A 22,418-nucleotide genomic window follows, 5' to 3' on the forward strand; every position below is an offset into this window, starting at 1 on the left:
ATGTTTAAGCAGATCAGTGGTTCTTAATCTGTTGTCTGCGGACCCTGGGGGACCGCAATGCATACTCAGGTGGTCGCCACGACTACTAAGAAAATTAAATATTAGCAGATTAATAAAGCGTATATAAATAAAGAGGCGAAAAGTAAAATGTAAAGATTTTAAAACGTTCTCGAAATTTGAAGGAATATGAAATCAGAGGCTAAAAATTAAGTTGGTATCCTCAAAGTGAATCGTAGAAGTAGTGCATGCACATCAAACAGAATATAGAATGGTCAGTGGGAGGGCTTAATTGGATTTAGACAAGCCCGAACCTTCTCATTAAAATGAAAAATTAGGACTTTTTAAAAATATTTATTTGTGAAGGAAAATATTTCATTATTTGTGTATTTCAGTCTAAGATTCCGGATTCATGGCAGGCCTTTCGGCCGAATGAAGCTCCACTGTCCAGCCCTCAGGTGGGCAAAGTTATAAAAAGAATTTAAAAACTGGGCACCACATTTGGTAAATCCCTCTTCCTTCAATCACCAATTAAATCTGTGGTACGTCTCGTTTCAGGATTTTACGCCCTTCGAAAACTTTCTTCCTTTAGTCTCCTGTTCTGCAAAAAGAGGGTCATTCAGGCTCTTATCACATTCAGAGTAGACAATGGTAACGCCCTATATTTATGTCTCCCTGGTTAAAAGGGGGCATTGCCGCTTCCAAAGGTTTTGTTTTGGCCTGCTCCGCATCTTCCTCCGACAGTATAAGGCGCGTTTCTTCGCTTACTTCATTACAATATAAATGTTGCTGACTGCCACTGCACCCGGCCCCATACAAATCACCCATGACACTGGAAAGACCTCAAATAGCATGCATGCTCCCTTTTGCTTCATTTTTCGGTCAACAGAGGCTCTCGGGTATAAACAGGGCACTGGAATTATGCCATAGGGGAGGGCCAAATTATACGACAGGGTTGATTAAATTATGTGGCAAGGCATTTGTGATATTATTACTTCATTATTTTGTGACTTTTACACTTGTTAACACTATCTGGACATTGGATGCACTTCATTAGCACCAATTCGACATCCAAATAATAAGCAACTAAAAAGGGGCCAGTCAGTCTTTGCCAGTGCGCTACAAGTCGCAGTGTTATCAACTTTTGAGCTGTTTGAGCTAGAAACATTTTTTTTGTTAAAATCTGAAAATTATGTAGCAGATGAAGGACTATGTGACAAATACGGCAAATCTATATTTATACTAAAAACGCTGCAGCGCACAATAGCGTAATTCCATTGGCCCTGGGTATATAAACATGTCATTGAATTGGGTGTGACTTGCACAGAAGCCCAGCCTGGTTCGGCACTGGTGTACGATCCTTATATGCCCCTCTTGACACTCCATCAGCTACCAGGTAATGCCCTCAGTGCAGCCGCTCAGCAGCGCCCCCTAACCTCGGCACTCGAGGGGCTGTATGCATCCGCAGAGGGAGGTCATGATTAAATGTGCAAATCTCCTCAAGGGCTTTGTTCTGAGCAGAGCAGCAGATGATTTAATTCAAGGGTCTGAACCTGGGAGATGCCGCCGGCACTCACGTCAGTGGCAAGGATCACATTCCTGAGAAATTTACAGAAAACATGTATATTTCAAATACCTCATTAGTTTACAAAAACGTGAATGAAAACTGGGTGTGTGCGCTTGGAAGTGTGTGCATGGTGCTTTGCGGTATTTCATACATGGATTTGTGAAATTCACTCTGAACGGACTCATACAGAGGCGTGAAATGATGCATGCGTCTTTAAGTGTGAGATTGAATACTCAGTAGAAGGCAATGCATACTTTGTAATGTATTATTTAAAATGCTGGTGGTTGCTTCTTATTATTTGAAGTGGAGCACACCAGGATGTGTGTGCACGGATATGTATGAGCGCCCTAGTGGGAAATCAGGACGATGCATTTATTTCTTTGCTGCGTTTTCCAAAATGGCATTTTCCCTAAGATCCAGATGAGAGTCTATAATTCATGTGCCAAAACAGGCAAGTGGTGTAGTTGACCCAGTATTAATATCTATTGGCTTTGTCAATTTATTTTACATGTTGCACAGCAGTTAAGCTGCTTGGCAACATGGCTTAAAAGTTTAAAAAAAAAATTCGTTATGATGCCGTCAATGCTGGCGTCACAGCACTATTTTTTTTTATTCAAGCCATGTTGCACAGCAGCTCAACTGCTGTGCAACATAAAAAAAAACATGGACCAAGTCAATAGATTCCGCATAGGCACAACCAATTGGCTTTGCCAAAGTTTGTCTAATGAGATTTCTTTGGGGGGTCCCATCATTACATGATGCATTTTCTGCCTCCTGTTGTGGGTCACCATGCTGCCTTTCACAATGTGCTGTTCTTTACTCTTTATGGCCACGAGAAGCCTTGCCATTTTTCGTGTTTGTGTAGGTCCAGCCTATTTATTGTGGGCTTACCATAGACTTTAGTGGGCTTAAAGCCCACCACTAGCTTACCATTGGTTACCTTTATTGTCACTATAATTTGCTTGCTTTTTATTTGATGGCCTGCTATATCATGTTCCATCTTGAGTTTGTCCCCTCCCTTAGAGCCTAGCCTTTTTACCATTTTCTTGATTTGGCGAACTTGCATCCTTCCATTTCTCACTTTCAGATAACTACTGTTTTTTGGGGGGGGATTAAGTACTCCATGAGCATGCATGCGTTTTCCAGCTCACTCCCTCATGTGCTCAACCGGACTACACCCAAATCCTCCATGTTTCTCTTCTGTAATTCTACCCTGCGCTCTGTGTAGTTCCCTCATTCGTGTGCTTCTCCTGCCTCTTCCCATGATGCTGTCACCCTTGTGTGCTGCTGGTTCAAGTGCTTTGCCCCCCACATACCTTGTTCTTCCCAACCACCCCACTCCATCATCTCCTTCTATCGCCATGCCCCACCTGTGTTGCATGCTCCTTCATGCACTGCTTATCCCTTCCTCCGGTTTGGCGCTAAACAACCTTTATTATTTTATTTACTGATCCAAGAAGGCAGACTTACAGGTTCAGAATGAGAACACAAAGATGTATTATGCAAAGACAGCAATACATTTGTAGACGTAATCTTGACAGCATTGGACTGGAATGCTTTAATAACAATAATACATCAGAATCATGACTTTTACAAGTTAAAACATGAAGCACATTGAGACCGGGTCGGACTTACTGAGCACAAGTGAGTGAGTAAAAGAGGGAGCGAGAGGGATAGAGGGGGGGGAGTGTGTGCGTGGGGGTGAGTTATGTCCGACTATTTATACAGTATAACTAATTTTAAAAAAAGACTAACTTTACATTGATGGTGAGCAAAAGCTTGTTTGCTCTATGAATGTCAGTTCCTTAGGGCTTGTGAAACTTAAGCACAAAGAGGCAATCCTTGTGGCACGCACTACAATTGTTCTTGGAAGCAGCGGGCCCAGCCATTACTGCAAAATAACTGAAACACCAAGTAGCTCCTCTTTATGCTTGGACCTTTAGGTGCTATTAAAAGGTAGGACAGTCAAGGTTTAATTTGTGTGCACATCCTTAAGTTTGGGAAGCACATGCATCACTCACAATAAACAATCTTCAAACAGTGCTATTCTTTTAAGAACAAGATATTTCTTTTTATGAAGATAATATGCTCTATAACTTTAATACGTTTTATGACAGTAATATTTTTGAAGACATAACTAGTTGCTTTAAATAACTCCTGTGCTCGGAAAGTGAGTGCACAAATATTAACCTATCCAGCTGTAATTATGATCTGATCATAATCATCCAAAAGGCTATGTGCTTCGCATAAAGATGCACTTTTTACTCTTTAGGATTTCTCCGTTCATTTTTTTCCAGTTTCTTCACGCCAACACCAATACGCCACGCCATCAACATGCAGGCATCTGAAATTTCAAAATCAGCACCGGAGACTGCTTTGCGTTTGGCAAATATTTTCAATAATTGTGATTTCGTTTGTATAGATCTAATGCCTCCCACAAATGTCTCCATTAACGAGATTAGTTGATAGTTGATTTGTCCCGTTTCGATTACGCATGTCTACGATGTCCGCTGTAGAGCTGTTGGGACCAATTTATAACCAATCCTCAAAAACTTCCATAGCTTCAGATCTACAACTCCCATCATTATCCCATGTGGCCTGGCTCCTGTTAACCTCTTATACAGCTTTAAATTACTTTGCCTCTCAGTTGATTTCCTGTCCCTCCTTTGGGCACCTCCTCTAGATGTAAATCTTTTTCCCTTTTTGCACATATTTTATGGAATTCTCTCCGTTTCCCTACGTTCCTCTTCTTCGCTCCAGATTGTTCAGACCTCTCTTAAATATTTGTTTGCCACTATGAGGCACTTTGGTTTAGATGAGCACGTTATCTCCATGGTTCACTTACTATATGCCAATCCAACAGCTCAGGTTAATTGTGGAGGTTTTCTTTCTGATCCTTTTTCAATTCAAAGAGGTACCCGTCAAGGTTGCCCACTGTCTCCCCTTCTTACTAGCAATGGAACCTCTTGCTTCGCTTATTCGTCCCTCGCCCCGGATTCATGGTATACCGATACCGGGAGGAGTGTCCAACTTATACTTATACGCTAATGATATCATTCTTACGATTAAAGATCTTTCCCGTTCCTTACCAAATTTGCTTGAAATTATTAAACAGTTCTCTGTGATTTCTGGTTATAAAGTGAACTGGGGCAAAAGTGAAGCTCTACCACTCTCTCCTTGTACCACAAAGGCTTCTATTGATGGCTATCCTTTTTGCTGCAAATCATCTCAATTAAAATATCTTGGAATTCTGATCAATCGTGGATTGGAGAGAATGGTTTCAGATAACATCTCTCCCCTCATAGCACAAATGGTCTCTTGAGTTTCTCCATGTGGGGAAGAATACAGGCGGTGAGAATGGTTACTTTGCCCCGATTTACTTATGTCTTCGGAATGCTCCCAATTATTATACCTTTAGCCACACTTCGTCGCATAGATTCTCACATTCGATCCTTTGTCTGGGGAAATATGCGACCTCGTTTGTCTGCTGCTAAACTAAAAGCACGCCGCTCCCATGGTGGTCTAAGTCTACCATCGATAGAGCACTACTCTCTAGCTTTACACCTTTCATAGCTGTCTTACTTGCTCCCAGGTGCAACTGACTCTCCTCTATGGGTTACAATAGAATGCTCAATACTTGTATGTGGGGATGGTCTTAACTTTTTATACAATGTTCGTAAACCTAGGACTACTCCTGCACATCCTGTGCTCAATGCCACATATCAAACATGGCAATGTGCACATAGTCTCCTGCGCATTGCCCTTCGTTTACATTCTAAAGCTCCCATCGGGAAGAATGAAAGAATTTGTATTAATGGACAAGCACTTTCTTGATTTAATCAAAAAAGGAGAAAGGACACTTGTAGCTTCATAACCATTGGTTATAATTGAGCACCCTCATAAACGCTATGATATTAATTGCAGTGTATATCTGTTATCCGCCCACTATCAGCGTTATGGCATAGTCATCGGGTGTCCAATTTTGTGCTATATGCCAGCCTCATCCTAAGGCAACCTCTGATCTGGGTAGCAGTGTCTAGAGAGTAAAGGACACCACCAGAGGGAAGGTGCAGAAGAAACAAGAAAAAATCTTTGTTTAAAAAACAATGCCTCTCCAAACGAAACTTTAATATAAAAAGGAAAGGAAATGAATTAGGATATTATGGTAAATCAAGTAACTGGATCACCTCATATCTTCTGAGATATGCCAGAACGGCTTCATATCACCAGAGACAAAGATACCTGGCCAGACAAATTGGAAGCCCTGGATAAGGACACTCGTAAAGCACAAATGAAGTTCTGTGTAAAATTTTACATGATTGCCATTGGACTCCCTTAAAGTTGCAACGAGCTGGATTATTATCGCATTCTAGGTGTTGGAGATGCTCTGAAGCTAATTGTGACCTCCTGCATATAATTTTTTAATGTCCTTTTATAAAACAATTTTGGTTGCAAATAGAAGCTACACTACTAGAAACGATTCCTCTTTCACTCTCTTTCACACCTGCCACTATTTTGCTACATGACTTTAGAAGTTTTCCTACTATTTCACGGCCTCAAAGTCGACTCTTACACACTGCACTTACTACTGCTAAACTATGTGTTTTAAGGCTGTGGCAATCACCTAGCCCTCCCTCCAAAGAGGACTGGATGGTTGCGATGATACAGACAGCATCTTATGAACAGGTAATTTATAGGATACAAGACCAAGAACAAATATTCCAGCAGGTGTGGACATCTTTTCTTCGCGATTCCTGAAATTCTAATTCTCTTTTCTTTCCCTCCCTATATATAGCATTTCCCCTTCTCCTTTTTCCTTTTCCCTCCTTTTTTCCCTCTCACTTAATATATTACAGATGTATATTATTTGTCACATACTGATTATATTTACTATATTGTTTTGTAACCTACGAAATTGCCTATCTTTGATCTCCAATAAAAAATGATGACACAAAGACCTCTCCTAAAGTCTATCTTCTCCAGGAGGCTTTAGCCCTTATTTTCAGTTTACAAATTCAGCTGTGCACCCGTATATCGTTCCCTTTTATCATTTACCGTCTTACTGTTAGCTCATTCTTTCCTATGTACAGCACTTACGTGTTTCCACTTCATAAAAAATGAAATAGGTTTGTATTTAACAATAAAAATTTAAAAATAAAAGTCTTATTCATAAAGTGCAGTGTGGCTTCTTCCCATATAAATTAAATAAATTCCTTCAGATATTTCTTCCTGCAGTCCTATAGTAGAAATGCAATAGTAATCTGCTGCAGGGCAACTCTCATAGGAAACCTGGCTATCTGCTTCACCAAAAACCGTTGAATGGAATTACACTAGACTTACCATGAAACTAATATGTATATAGCTATTGCTCCATCTATCTGTGTTTTTGATATGTATACTTTCAAGCCCTTTCACTTTTGTTAACTTGTGGTATTCCGTACGGTTTAAATATTTTCCTCTTCTGTTACTATCGTCATACTCATGTAAAGCGCTCTGATACCTCTGGGTCTAGCCAGCGCTATATAAAACCTCTAAAATAAATAAATAAATAAAATCCACTGCACAGTCAGCAATATCTGCCGATATTATGGGTACCCTCATATATTCACCATGCCTTTTCAGGCTTACCCTACATGAGAATGACTAAATTGCTATTCAGAAGAGCTCCCTAATAATTACCATGACTTTCTACTACTAATCTTTTACTATTTACCGTTTCTTAGCCTCTGATCTGACCAATTCTTTCTTACTCTGCCATCTCTCCATGGGAGCTCTGGTCGAAAGGCCTATACTCCATTTCTATATTCACCTGCCTCAGTTAGTAGTGCCATGGTCTGGGAATAGGGTGGGTAGCCACTCATGCAAAAGGAGTATCACTTTAGGGTGTACATCTAACACCCTACAATGCTAAGCACTTTTCAGACTTTTGACAAGGGTATCCTGCACAAGAAAATGTACCCGGTATGCCCGAATGAAGAAATGAGAAACTGGTTGTGACCTGCACAGCCATAGGGACTTTTGACCCTGCACCCCCATTAAAGTTATGCTGCAACTGCTTTGCCTCCAACAAGAGTAACCAAAGTTTCAATACTAAGACTGACTTGTTAGAGCAGCTGTTGCCAAATATTATGTGATGACAAGAAAGGAATAATTAGGAAGCCGTACTGAGGAAGGACCCTAGGCTCTTCCCTTGTGTTAATCTTACTCACTACAGGCATTAGTTTAGGCAGAATATGTAGGCTGCCCCTGGGTAAACAAAATGCTGGTTTTCCCATTTGCAAGAGCTTATGCAAGGTAGAGCAAGCCCAAGTTGGCAATGGTGAGAAATCAGTAACAAAAGACTAGAGTTCTGGTTGGTTCACTGATAAAAGTTATTTGAGATGCTGTAGGTCTGATCGGTTTCATTATGAAAAGTTACAAAACATACTGCAACTTACTTATTTAGGGGCTGATTACGACTTTGATGGTAGGCCGCCAAAGCCATGGTCTGGCCACCCGCCAGATTAGGAGTATCTTCCTGTTTGGTGGGCTTTGTATTTGAAGTTCCCATGGTGGTGCTCTGAAAATGGGAACCGCAATGGGAATGCCCAAAACAGTTCCTTCACGGCATGGAATCAAAAGTCCATGCCGAGCAGGAACTGTGGTGCATGCATACAGGGGGGCAAGTGTTGTGCCACTCCTTTTGCATTCATATGTGGAGGAGGAACAGGGGGTCCTGCAGGGCCCCTTTTGTTTCATCTCTGCCACGGTGTTCATGGAGAAGGAACCTCCAATGCACTGCCAGCAGAGACGAAACTCCTAATATGCGTGACGGGACCATGGCATTCCCACCAAACATATCGATGCCTCCAAATCGCTGTAACAATGCCAGGAAATGGCAGATCCCTGGTGGCAGGGCACTGGCGATCAGACTGCCTTAATCGTAATAGGGCATTCAGGAGACCGCCGCCACCGCTCACCCATGAGTCTGGCGGTCCGTGGACTTCCAGACTCGTAATTAAGCCCCATGTGTGAAAAGGATATACTAAAGCCAACAGGCTTTTAAGGGTAGATTGTTAATACACTATGTTGAAGCATGTAGACAGATTTTGTTGCTTTGAAGCTTGCAGATTACTGCAGTAGACACGGGTTTTGGTTACTCTCTCTGACAAACCCTTGGTGTAGAAAATTGGGTGCGGGACAGAGCGTCAGCCATTGGCTGTATTGCTCTATAAGTGATGTCATTTCACCTGTTCATATGTGCACATCAGCCTTAAGATGACAGCTTTAGTTTGGGTAGTTTTCCATTTTCTTCTTTTTAGAAAAGGCCCCTATTTTACATATTTCCTTTTTTCTTTGAAGAGTGCTCATCCCCCTCCCAAGACCATGCTATCAGCCACTCACTTGTCACTCATTTAATCTGCAGTGCGGAAAAGGCTTCTAAACCAGCTACCCTGGAATGATTTTCTCTAAAGTGTATCATTGCTTAACTATTACAAAATGGGCCCGCAAGATGTGAGAAACATGTGCTACCCAAAGTGATTGCCAATGGTTTAAACTAATCCAAGCATTCCTTGCATCATCTTTTGGGTGTTTAATACCATGTATAATCAATTGGAGGGGGGAGAGAGAGAGATCGGATCCTTTCAGTCTCCGTTTAGTTATTCATAATCAACAAGGGAAAGGATCACTGGTCCTGCATAAACCAAGGTATGCAGGTAGGTAAGTGGGTGTCTCCCAATAAAAAAGACCCGCATACATGCGTTTTTTTCTTTTTATTTCTCGTAGCGGTATATGATGTGTCCCCGCTTGTTTTAACACGTGAGTGCGTAATCCTTGGGTCAGTTCTTTTGTGTGCACCCTCCACCAGGAGGCTTTACCTTTGGTTAAGGCAGTAGTGATCGTGGAAAAAGTGAGTGGGAAGGTGGTGATATGTTAAAAAATTGCCCGGACAGCCAGAAGTTGGACTTTAATGAGTCTGGATTCGGACAATAATAAAAATTAATTAATTTGTGCAGCTATGGAATTGGTTATGGATTCTAGCGCACTTAGATGGTGTTATATAAAATGGTCGACATGTTTCAGCCTCTGTTGCCAATTGGTCATTAGGCTTTCTTCAGGACCAGCAAGTGGTGAAGTGAATAAAGGTGAAAGAATAGGTAAAATTATAACCTGATTCTTCTGGTAGTAGAAGGTCGCATTGTACCTGTAAAGGAAGAGAAACGTACACACAACAACGAAGGGGGAAAGGAGTAGGGGAAGACACACAGTTATGTACAATTGTACAGTCTTAAAATCACTAGATTTTAAAAAGAAACTAAAAAATGGCAATACTTTTGCGCAGAATCACGGTCATTTGAGGCGTCAACTCTCCCATTCTCATGCTTCAGCGGAGGAAAGTGATTTTGCTATACTGTAGTGCGGTGCCCTTAGCTGTAATAGCGACTGTCCTTCTACACCCCCACCCACCAACTACGATCGTCCAATTAAGCCCTCGCCGCAATTCCTCGCATCCATAGATCCACCATGGGGGGGAAGATCCTTCTCCTACTTAGCGACCAAAACCTGGAATTCTCTCCCCACCCACCTCCGCCTTACACAGAACCACCTCTCCTTCAGAAAGCAACTAAAAACTTGGATATTCGATAAGTAAAGAAATAGTGATGGTGGTGGACGTGGTGGTGGACCTAGTGGTGGACTTGGTGGTGGTGGACGTGGTGGTGGTGGACGACTTGGTGGTGGTGGACGACGACTTGGTGGTGGACGACGACGACTTGGTGGTGGTGGTGGATGACTTGGTGGTGGTGGACTTGGTGGTGGAGGACCTGGTGGTGGACCTGGTGGTGGACCTGGTGGTGGTGGACTTGGTGGTGGTGGACTTGGTGGTGGTGGACTTGGTGATGGTGGACCTGGTGGTGGTGGTGGACCTGGTGGACCTGGTGGTGGACCTGGTGGTGGTGGTGGACTTGGTGGTGGACCTGGTGGTGTGGTGGTGGTGGACCTGGTGGTGTGGTGGTGGTGGACCTGGTGGTGGTGGACCTGGTGGTGGTGGTGGACCTGGTGGTGGTGGTGGACCTGGTGGTGGTGGTGGACCTGGTGGTGGTGGTGGACCTGGTGGTGGTGGTGGACCTGGTGGTGGACCTGGTGGTGGTGGTGGACCTGGTGGTGGTGGTGGACCTGGTGGTGGTGGACCTGGTGGTGGTGGTGGTGATGGACCTGGTGGTGGTGGTGGTGATGGACCTGGTGGTGGTGGACCTGGTGGTGGTGGTGGACCGGGTGGTGGTGGTGGACCGGGTGGTGGTGGTGGACCGGGTGGTGGTGGTGGACCGGGTGGTGGTGGTGGACCGGGTGGTGGACCGGGTGGTGGTGGTGGACTTGGTGAGCATGGTGGTGGTGAACATGGTGGTGAACGACATGGTGGACGTGGTGGAGAACATGGTGGTGAACATGGTGGTGGTGGTGGACGTGGTGGTAGTGGACGTAGTGGTAGTGGACGTAGTGGTAGTGGACGTGGTGGTGGTAGTCGTCATGGTGGACATGGTGGTGATGGTGGACATGGTTGTGGTGGAAGTGGTGGTGTGGTGGACGTGGTAATGCTGTTTGTGGTAGTGGACGCGATGAACATGGTGATGGTGGACTAGTGGTGGTGGTGGACGTGGTGGTGGTAGTGGACGTGGTGAGCATGATGGTGGACGTGGTGGTGATGGTGGTTATGGTGGACATGGTGGTGAACGTGGTGAGCATGGTGGTGGTAAACATGGTGGTGGTGAACGACGTGGTGGTGGTGGATGTGATGAACATGGTGGTGGACGTGGTGGTGGTGGACGTGGTGGTGGTGGACGTGGTGGTGGTGGTGGACGTGGTGGTGGTGGACGTGGGGAGCGTTGTGGTGGTGGACGTGGTAGTGGACATGGTGGATGTGGTGGACGTGGTGGACATGGTGGTGGTGGACGTGGTGGTGGTGGACGTGGTGAGCATGGTGGTCGTGGACGTGGTGGTGGACGTGGTGGTAGTGGTGGATGTGGTAGTGGACATGGTGGACATGGTGGTGGAGGTAGGTGCCGGACATGGTGGTTGACGCGGTGGTGGATGCGGCGGTGGTGGACGCAATTGTGATGGACGTGGACGTGGAAATGGTGGTGGACGTGGTGGTGGAGGACGAGGTGGTGGTGGTGGTGGATGTGGTGGTGGTGAACGGGGTGGTGGTGGACGACTATTGGGTTGAAGGGTGCTGGCAGAATGCGGCAGGAGAATCTCGAAGGGGGTGGTAGTGGACGTGGTGGTGGTGGACAGGTTTGTGATGGTGGAGATAGTGGTGGACTTGTTGGTTGTGGACGTGATGGTGGACATGGTGATGGTGGTGGTGGTGGTGGACGTGGTGGTGGTGAACATAGTGGTGGTGATGGTGGTGAACATGGTGGTGGTTGTGAACATGGTGGTGGTGGACGTGGTGGTGGCATGGTGGTGGACATGGAGGTGGACGTGGTGGTGGAGGTGGACGTGGTTGTGGTGGGGGACGTGGTGGTGGTGGGGGACGTGGTGGTGGTGGGGGACGTGGTGGTGGTGGGGGACGTGGTGGTGGTGGACGACGTGGTGGTGGTGGACGACGTGGTGGTGGTGGACGACGTGGTGGTGGTGGACGACGTGGTGGTGGTGGACGACGTGGTGGTGGTGGACGACGTGGTGGTGGTGGACGACGTGGTGGTGGTGGACGACGTGGTGGTGGTGGACGACGTGGTGGTGGTGGACGACGTGGTGGTGGTGGACGACGTGGTGGTGGTGGACGACGTGGTGGCGACGTGGTGGTGGTGGACGACGTGGTGGTGGTGGACGACGTGGTGGTGGTGGTGGACGACGTGGTGGTGGTGGACGACGTGGTGGTGGTGGACGACGTGGTGGTGGTGGACGACGTGGTGGTGGTGGACGACGTGGTGGTGGTGGACGACGTGGTGGTGGTGGACGACGTGGTGGTGGTGGACGACGTGGTGGTGGTGGACGACGTGGTGGTGGTGGACGACGTGGTGGTGGTGGTGGACGACGTGGTGGTGGTGGACGACGTGGTGGTGGTGGACGACGTGGTGGTGGTGGACGACGTGGTGGTGGTGGACGACGTGGTGGTGGTGGACGACGTGGTGGTGGTGGACGACGTGGTGGTGGTGGACGACGTGGTGGTGGTGGACGTGGTGGTGGTGGACGACGTGGTGGTGGTGGACGACGTGGTGGTGGTGGACGTGGTGGTGGTGGACGTGGTGGTGGTGGACGTGGTGGTGGTGGACGTGGTGGTGGTGGACGTGGTGGTGGTGGACGTGGTGGTGGTGGACGTGGTGGTGGTGGACGTGGTGGTGGTGGACGTGGTGGTGGTGGACGTGGTGGTGGTGGACGTGGTGGTGGTGGACGAGGTGGTGGTGGACGAGGTGGTGGTGGACGAGGTGGTGGTGGACGAGGTGGTGGTGGACGAGGTGGTGGTGGACGAGGTAGTGGAGGACGTGGTGGTGGAGGACGTGGTGGTGGAGGACGTGGTGGTGGAGGACGTGGTGGTGGTGGACGTGGTGGTGGTGGACGTGGTGGTGGTGGACGTGGTGGTGGTGGACGTGGTGGTGGACGTGGTGGTGGACGTGGTGGTGGACGTGGTGGTGGTGGACGTGGTGGTGGACGTGGTGGTGGACGTGGTGGTGGTGGACGTGGTGGTGGTGGACGTGGTAGTGGACGTGGTGGTGGTGGACGACTATTGGGTAGAAGGGTGCTGGCAGAATGCGGAAGGGGAGGAGGATCTCGAAGGGAGCACATGGGAGAGCAGAAAGAGGCTGAATATTAGAAACAAAAAAACGGCGAGTAGATAGAACACGAAACAGGTTTAACAGGGTAGTCCCTTCTTATAGCGCATGTGAATGTTCCTTAGCAGCCCGTTTTTAGTAAACAGGGGGACCATGGGGAGATTAATCGATTAATCACGCATGATGATCGCGTGCGGAAGCCAGTGTTACAACATTTAGTAATCTAAATGTCAACAAATTAGGTGCAAGGCTACATCTCACGGGAGGTGAGGGAAGACCACTGCTTTCACTTTTCAAGCTCTCATGCTTGTGGCGGCATCCACCTTGCGGGAGCGAGCAGCAGCGCGACCACGTTAATGACAAACAAAGCTACATGGGACTTCTGCCTTATTAGCCAAAGGGGGCCAAAACAGACACTAGATTCTCAACAGCATACAGATTGTTATCCTTTAGTAACAGGTGAGGAGACTCACTTCGATCAGATAAGTATTAGTCATGAGATAGAGCTCACGTTCTTCCTCACAAACCAAAACTTTCGTTGCGTTCTGGTTTATAGAGCACACGTTGTGCCATGTGGCAGCAGATATCCCTCCCCCCCACCGAAGGAAAAAGTATGTGTGAATATATAATTATTTTTTTCCTATTCCCCGAGACCCGTATTCCACTCAGGTGCTTTCAAAACCAAAGCAACAATAACTGTCCCTCCCCATGAGGGCTATGTATGTATTTATTTTTATAGTCAAGTTGGTTTCAGTTTTATGCACGGATCATGTTGATGTCATGCACATGAACTAACTCCAAATGTCTACTGCACTGAAGTCATTCCGTGAACCACCGGATATGACCTCTTTTGTGGATGCAACGCACAATCCATTCAGAAGGCAACAATACAATTAACTAATGAAGAGCCTAATAGGCTTTCATGAGCAACGAGGGACTGCTTGTAGAACAGGGGGCTCTGAGGGCCAACTCTCCCTGTGCCCGATATAAAAAAAAAAAAGATTGTATGTGAATAACAGTCTATCTGGCACAGAATACCCTCACACATACTATACTGTGCAATCCTAGACATTAGGATGGATATGGAAACATGGTGGATGTTGAGAGGTGTTCGCAGTTTAATATGCTTTAACTATCTGTCGTGCAGTTAAAACTATCTAACATGTATATGTATGCCTTTACAAGGATAAGCCGGTCGCGTGTTCGTTGTAAATGAGCAAAGAAGTGCTTTGGGATCTGGAGAACATGCGGACATTTCTACCAAAGAATATTCCAGGCAAATGCAACCAGGCAGCCTCCTTAGTGAAAGGTTAATTCAAGTAAACTCGACCCTTAAAATAACAGAGGGAATGAATGAATGAATGACCTTCAAGTGGTCTGCTTAACAAAAGCCTGGAGCTCAGGGCACTCTACTCTCATATGCCGCATACAATGGCAAGCAGAGGATAATTATGGAACAGGACCCATTACCCTACGTGACTAATACGTAACCGAGAAGGCTCTGCAACAAAATCTATTGTGCCTTTATTTCACACCTGTATCTCCACACGGAAGGAAAAAACCAGTCCATTGTTCAGCCACCTAAATAATTGATATTTTCATGATCCCCAACACAATGCTCAGGTACATAGCTGTAAACATACGCAGTATCCTGACCCATGCTCTACTTACTCTAAGCACCCCTCCCCCACCCCCATCTGCTCATCCATGCACACAACAGCACGTTTAAAAGAATAGCCGGTCCCCATGCTAAGCACAACTGTAATGCAAGCAGTAGAAAAGCAGTGCTAAACTGCAAAAGGCATCTTACCTGTAGCGAACGTGAAAGCCATGATCTTCACGCATGTTCACAAAAACATCACTGTGCTCCATCGAGGTGCATTATCAGCAGAGAAAACACTAAAACTGGGTATCAGATGATTGCGAATGAGGAGGACTGTTTTCTCAACATCGTCAAAGTTAGTTTATTAGTGAGCTCGAGTTAATACCTCCTAAGCTCCCAGCGACAGCACTCGTCTTTCTTTAATAGGAAAAGAAGGTCGCTGAGGGGCACGGCCCAGGAGTGTCCCGCGCGCCGGCCTGCAGCTCCTGCGCTTGCCGTTCTGTAAGGGAACACAAGATGCGTGGCTTCAGGTCTGGGTTTCAACGTGCATAGCAACCTTTACTTAAGCTGTGAAAGCCAAGCCGGGGCAGATCTGCTGATAGCGCCGCCTCCCCAGGGACAGAGGTAGGGAGGCGGTAGAATGTTTTGCTGCGGCCAGAGGAAGCGTAAAGTAAACGTACGCTTTAAAAGGGCCATCCAGTTTGGAAGAAAAAAAACAGACACTCGCCTTTACCCACTCCTGCGTCACTGCTAATCACCAACAACAGATAGCCGAGAAAGTTCTTTTGTTTGGCGAGGTCTGCTTGGGTTTTGAATATCTGAGACAACGATGGATGACCCCTTTAATAGCGCACTGCCAAAGCATATTACAACAGCATTAGAAATAAAGCGTAGAAATTAGCGTAGTAAAACGGCCTCACGGTTTGTCAACTGGGTGTATTACTTGTTCTACTGCTGCAGTGCTTTCCAATATTTTTAATTCAGCTATTGGCTGTGTAACATTGCCCTTTCTATGAATGGTTTATTTGATATCTAAAATAAAGACAGTAAAACAAAAATGTGGTTTCCACCCTTACACTTGATTTCACATTCATCGTTTACAGAGCTTACTGGCTTCCAAAGGTTGCACCAACCACCCTTCACATGTGGACAGGAGCGACTGATCATCCCCCATGAAGAGGTGCATTGCTGGTGTTTTGATTACTTACTGCGACAACGCACATTGGTTTCGTCTTTCTGACTGAAGGTTCCCGCGAGACTTCGCCATCTTGTACGCCATTACTCATTTCAAGAAAATATTTCTTTAAAGCACCTTTTTCATATTTCAATAGTTGAGTTTCGAGGTTTCTTTCTGCCAACAGCTGACAGATAGCAGGATACGTTCCAGAATACATATACTTAACGAATACCATTGCCATCCCATTGTGTTCAGATATGGGCAGTAAGAAAAAGGACTTTACACTAGTCTAGAACTAATACGACTATTACAATTTTTTTAATTTTCTTACGCAATTCACATTTTTAAGTTGATAAAACTTAGTAATTGCATTTGTGTGAGGTAATGCTTTAAGTGAAACCCGGATAGTGGTTGCCCATTTTAGAAGATTTTTTTATTTTTTAACTAGCACTATTCAAGAAACTTTGTTGGTGCTATTGCATAGTTTCAACTAGGGCAAAACAAGTTAATCATTTAGTGATACCGCTTGGTATCGAAACTAACACCGTACTGACAAGAGCAGGGCTGGGACAACACAGCAGGAAGATCCGGAGCACCAGCGAATTTGCTCTTTTGCAATTTAAGCTAAGAGTGAGTAAGAGTGATCTAGGCACCCCGGATAATCTCATGTCCTTCACAACGATTAAAAAAAAACATAACTTATCAAACGTAGTTTTATAAATTCTTTACAATTTGTGTGGCCATAAATAAAATAAGGAGGCCTCATATGCCTGACCTAATCAATCTAATCAGACGCCTCACCCCACTGGGACACGGCCTCAAAAATATTTAATCCCTTTAAGATGCATAACAGTGCTACACAAAAAGTAGGAAGATTCCTGTAACAGATTAACTCTCCACCCTCCATCAGTACCATAAAGAATTATATATGGAAGCATGTAATCAGATCCAAAATATCACCTCTTAATCCAATGAAAACGTTGGACTATACATAGGTCTTTTTTTACTCCTACCAGATGATCAACATCTTGAGTCTTCCAATCAGATACTTGCTCGAATTTCGAAGAAGTCAAAAGGGAATTAGCCCTTTTCTCTCTTTTAGGAGGAGAAATAGCATATTAGAACATATTGCTTTACACATAGTAAGAATATGTGGTTGTCACAAATACTACCTACCCGTTATTTTCGATAGATCAAATCTGCACACCATTGCCTTAGCTACGATTGCCTCTCCTGTACTATTAGATTCTAAAACCATTCAAAACAATTATGAAGTGAAACAACAAAAAGAGTGGGTAAGAGGGAGATGGGGTGATTAGAGGGTCGATTGTAGGACTGGAACAGTACAAGGCATGGTACTCATTAAAAGACAGCTTGGGGTGTCGAAGGTAATGATTAGTTCAATAGTGCGTTAAGGAGGATTTATTTTTAGATGAATGCTCAGAAGTTTACTGAAGGTTGAATGCCACTCAAAGATAGAAGGTGAAGGGTGCTACTGAGTTCCAGAGATGGGGCAGATTCTCTGAAAGACTGACCTGTAGTGCAGACAAGTGGTGTTAGTGGATAAATAGGTGGGCAGCTGTGAAAAATCTTGAATGTCTCAGAAGCAAGGGTGTGGGGATTTGTTTACATAGGATGGTAGTGTTTAAATGAAAAGTCTTGAGGGCGATAGACCAGATGGCAATATTTTATACACACCTGCTTGAATTTTGCAAGTGGAAATTAAAGTGGGTAGGTATACAAATTATAAGGGACAGGACCAGATCTAGCAAATTATTAAACAGGAACAACAAGCTCAAATCATTCTCCCTCCTTCTCACATTCTCTCCTGACTCTGTGCACTAGTCTATTCACTTTCTTTTCGTACCGCTGAGGGAAGTCATGAATAAGACAAGCAGGTTGTAAGCAATGTTCCCTCTAATTTTTTTCCTCTGTGTGCGGCAGTGGAGGGTCTCTGTGCGCTGCAACCATGGCTATGTGCGCCAGGAACCAAACCGTGCGTGTCTGAGGCACCAAATTAAAAAGTGAAAAGATGGTGCATTTTCACACATACAGAGCCAAAATAAGGGTCTTAGGCAATTTGCACATTTATTGTATTGCCTGTATTTTCATTGTTGTGTCTCTGACTGCTGTTGTCTGTCTTCCCCGCTGCCTGTACGAGGTCTGTGCCCCTTTTTCTTCCCTCTGTTCCCCTCGCTGTGCCTGTGCTCTCTCTGCCCAGTCTTTCCTTCTGTACCCCTCGCTGCCTGTGTCTCTGCCCAGTTTTCCCTTCTGTTCCCCTCGCTGCCCCGTGCCTCTCTGCCCGTTCTGCCTTCTGTTCTTAGCTGCCCCTATATTTCTGTATTCTGTATTTTGCCTCTGTGCCATTAGTTTTTTGTGCCCGTCTGCCCTCTATGCCACTCTTTTTTGTGACCTTCTGCCCTCTGTCCCACTCGTTTTTGTGCCCTTCTTCCTTATCCACTTCGTTTTCCCCACATTTTTTGTGCCTTTCTGCACTCTGTCCCACTCGTTTTTGTACCTTTCTGCCCTCTGTTCCACTCGTTTTTGTGCCTTTCTGCCCTCTGTTCCACTCGTTTTTGTGCCCTTCTGCCCTCTGTCCCACTCATTCGTTTTTGTGCCCTTCTGCCCTCTGTCCCACTCGTTTTTGTGCCTTTCTGCCATCTGTCCCACTCGTTTTTGTGCCCTTCGGTCCTCTGTCCCACTCGTTTTTGTGCCCTTCTGCCCTCGGTCCCACTCATTTTTGTGCCCTTCTGCCATCTGTCCCACTCGTTTTTGTGCCTTCTGCCCTCCTCGTTTTTTTCCTTGTTTTTGTGCCCCTTTTGCCTTCTGTTCCACTCGTTTTTGTGCCTTTCTGCCCTCTGTCCCACTCGTTTTTGTGCCCTTCTGCCCCACTCGTTTTTGTGCCCGTCTGCCCTCTGTCCCACTCGTTTTTGTGCCCTCTGTCCAACTCGTTTTTGTGCCCTGCCCTCTGTCCCACTTGTTTTTGTGCCCTTCTGCCATCTGTTCCACTCGTTTTTGTGCCCTTCTGCCCTCTGTTTCACTCGTTTTTCTGCACTTCTGCCATCTGTCCCACTCGTTTTTGTGCCCTTCTGCCCTCTGTCCCACTCGTTTTTAGGTCTCGCCTTTACCATTCCGAAGGAATGGGAAATGGCGAGAATTCAAGTGCTCGAACTGATTGTCAAACCACCGCATTTTTTCGTGGCGTTTTCTTCGAGTGCACGTGGCCACAGGCACGCGCTTTTGGCCCATACACTTTCATGGCCATCTGTTCCTCAATGTCCCTCCCACCCTTCGTTTGATCTTGCCGCGAGTTCAGGCTAATGGCCCTCCCCCAGCACAGAGCGCGCATCGCGGCCGCACAGCACATCAAAAGGCTTCTCCCAGCGTGTGCTGTGCGGCTTCTCCTCCCCATATTATGTGGCCGGCCGTACTTGTGTTTCCCGGCCGCTTCCCGGCCGCTCTTGTATTTAATTAGCAGCAGCAGCATTTCTCCTGCGCCAGGCCACATCAAAGGCTCTGTGCCACTTTCACCCACACAGCAACACTTACAGACACGCAACGCCACTCACACCCACGCAAGCCCACTATCATCCACGCAACACCACACTCACCCACGCAACGCCACTCACACACGCAACGCAACTCATCCACGCAACGCCACTCACACACGCAACGCCACTCACACACGCAACGCCACTCACACACGCAACGCCACTCACACACGCAACGCCACTCACGCACGCAACGCCACTCACGCACGCAACGCCACTCACGCACGCAACGCCACTCACGCACGCGCCACTCACGCAACGCCACTCACACACGCAACGCCACTCACACACGCAACGCCACTCACACACGCAACGCCACTCACACACGCAACGCCACTCACACACGCAACGCCACACTCACACGCAACGCCACTCACACGCAACGCCACTCACACACGCAACGCCACTCACACACGCAACGCCACTCACACACGCAACGCCAGGCTACACATCATAAATAACAATCATTTGCAATGCTATAGGTCTCCCATTTACTTAAATTGAACATAATGGCATTGTAAATGACAATAACTTTCAAAAAACTTTACTTTTACAATAAATTGAAAAGGCATTGTCATTTACTATGCCAACAGCTTAAAGTTGCCTAAATGCAAGACTTATTGCATTGCAAATAGCCAATAGGGCTCGCTTTTGGGACCATCTAAGTGTTTATGCATGCGACATTTTATGTTGTTGCAACAAGGAAATTATGCTGCATAACTTCTTATAAGGGCCCAAAAGCGAGACCTATTGGCAATGCCAATGCTTGTTGTGCCTTTTTGCCATCTGTCCCACTCGTTTTTGTGCCCTTCTGCCCTCTGTCCCACTCGTTTTTTTCCTTGTTTTATGCCCCTCTTGCCTTCTGTTCCGCTCGTTTACCCAGCGGCTGTGCCCCCTGAGGCCTGGCCCTCCTGACTGCCCACTGTGGCCTTTTGTTTAAATATTGCTATTAATCGGAGCCCCTTCAGGGGCTCCGATTAACATCAATACTTAAACAAAAAGCCACAGTCTACCCCGCGCTATACTAACAAAATGGTAAACACTTCCCAAACACAGAGTGTACTTTAGCACACGCTATGTTTGGAAACTGTCTCTAGGCTTTTGTTATTAAAGCGCGGGGCAGACTGTGGCTTTTTGTTTAAGTATTGAATAGTGGCTCCGATTAACAGCAATATTTAAACAAAAGGCCACAGTCAGCTCCGCGCTCCCACATAGCCACCAGCCCCCCGCCTCCTTACCTACACTGGTCATGTTCCCGCCGCTCGCTTCTTCAAAGCGGCCAGAGGCGCCACTCTGTCGTGCGACGTCCTGTGTGCGCGCTCCTAGCGAGTCGGTGCGCGGTGATGTAAGGGGAGGTGCGCGCGCGCCCTAGAGGGAACGGTGGTTGTAAGTAGTGTATGAATCCTCATTGCAACCAACAAAAACACAACCAATTCCAATTAAATTGACCAGCTTACTTCTGTTTTGGTACTGTAAATATCTACCCATAGAAGACATACATATATTACCACTTCCCTGCTGTTTTCTTAATTAACAAGCAAGAACAGACACTGAAAATTATCTTCCAAATATACTACAATTACCAATGTGTAGGAAAGTAGGACCTGCTTTCATGGTTACCCCCACTTTTTACCTGGTGTCATTGTGTTTTGACTGTAGTCTGCTGGGATCCTGATAATCAGGACCCCAGCAACGGTACTCTCTCCCCTAAATGGGCTCTTGTAAGTACTTTGGTACATCCACAATTGGCTACTGGTGTACCCTCATAAGTCTAAATTATATATGGTAGTGAGGTGCCCAGGGGTCTCCCATGGGCTGCAGCACACCCATAGGAGTTCACTTAAACTTTGACTGCAGGCCTCCCATTGCAGCCCGTGTGAGAGGGTGCTTGCACCCCTCACCACAGATATAAGATTCTTTATATTTGAGGTCACTACACTTAAAACCTATGTCACCCCTATGGTAGGCCCTTCAGTACTAAGGGCAGGGTGTTTGGTTACAAGTGTGAAGGTGCCCCTGCATGAGCAGGACACTCCTACAAACCCCAAAGTCGATTCGCCAGGCTTTGTAAGTGCAGTCAGCTAATTAAAGGTATATAATGGACATCAGTCATTACGAGATGTCGAACTATAATGGCTGCAAAGAGCCTGGTCATGTTTGGAATCAAACATGTTGGAATCATACCCCAACACCGATTCAGGTGCTGGAAGTATGATCCCATGTACTGAGGGGCTCCTTAGAGGACCCCACTATACTCACTAACATCCTTTCAGGGTCTGCCAGCAAGCTAGTGCTGCTGCTGACCACAGACAGGATTCTGACCTCCTGCTGCGGAGATGAGCTCGAGCAGAGGAAGGTAGAACAATAGTTTTCCTGCCACAGGGAGGTGTGACCACCTTCCAGACAGGACTTCGTGTATTATGCTGGGGTGGGGACGTTTTCCAGCGCCACCAAACTGCATTGAAGGGCCCATTTGGTGCCCTACTTGCATACTCTGGTTTGAGCCAGTTCAGGTTCCTTTGGTTCCCACTCTGGCGTGAAATTGGTCAAAGGAAAAGGGAGTATCCATCCCTTTGTCCAGCACCTCCTCTGGAAAAGGCACCAGTGAGTCATTCTAACCCTTCTCCTAGGGTACTTAAGGGCTCCCCTATGGGTGGGTCCTCAGATTCATCGTGGAACAAGACTCACCCCTGAAACCAAGACACTATTTGACCGTCTGGACACTTGGACTTCAACTAGAACCGAGACTGCACCTAGGAAGACTCCTGCT

The 22,418-nt window shown here is 46.4% G+C and overlaps 1 protein-coding gene across 4 annotated transcripts in view; it reads right to left on the bottom strand.

Annotated features, from left to right (window-relative positions):
• Nucleotides 1-22,418, bottom strand: part of GPSM2 (G protein signaling modulator 2) — a 409,855-nt gene that overhangs the window by 372,278 nt on the left and 15,159 nt on the right. For 2 of the 4 annotated variants that reach the window (XM_078668278.1, XM_078668286.1), the window contains one exon: nt 15,128-15,419. The exons of the other annotated variants lie outside the window; for them this stretch is intronic. In XM_078668278.1, coding sequence (XP_078524404.1) covers nt 15,128-15,189 — 62 coding nt within the window. In that variant the 5' untranslated portion in view covers nt 15,190-15,419. The remainder of the gene's footprint in view (nt 1-15,127; nt 15,420-22,418) is intronic. 4 annotated transcript variants of the gene reach the window in all.

Source organism: Lissotriton helveticus, chromosome 1_2 (genome assembly GCF_964261635.1).
Source record: "Lissotriton helveticus chromosome 1_2, aLisHel1.1, whole genome shotgun sequence".
NCBI classification, from domain to species: Eukaryota; Metazoa; Chordata; class Amphibia; order Caudata; family Salamandridae; genus Lissotriton; species Lissotriton helveticus.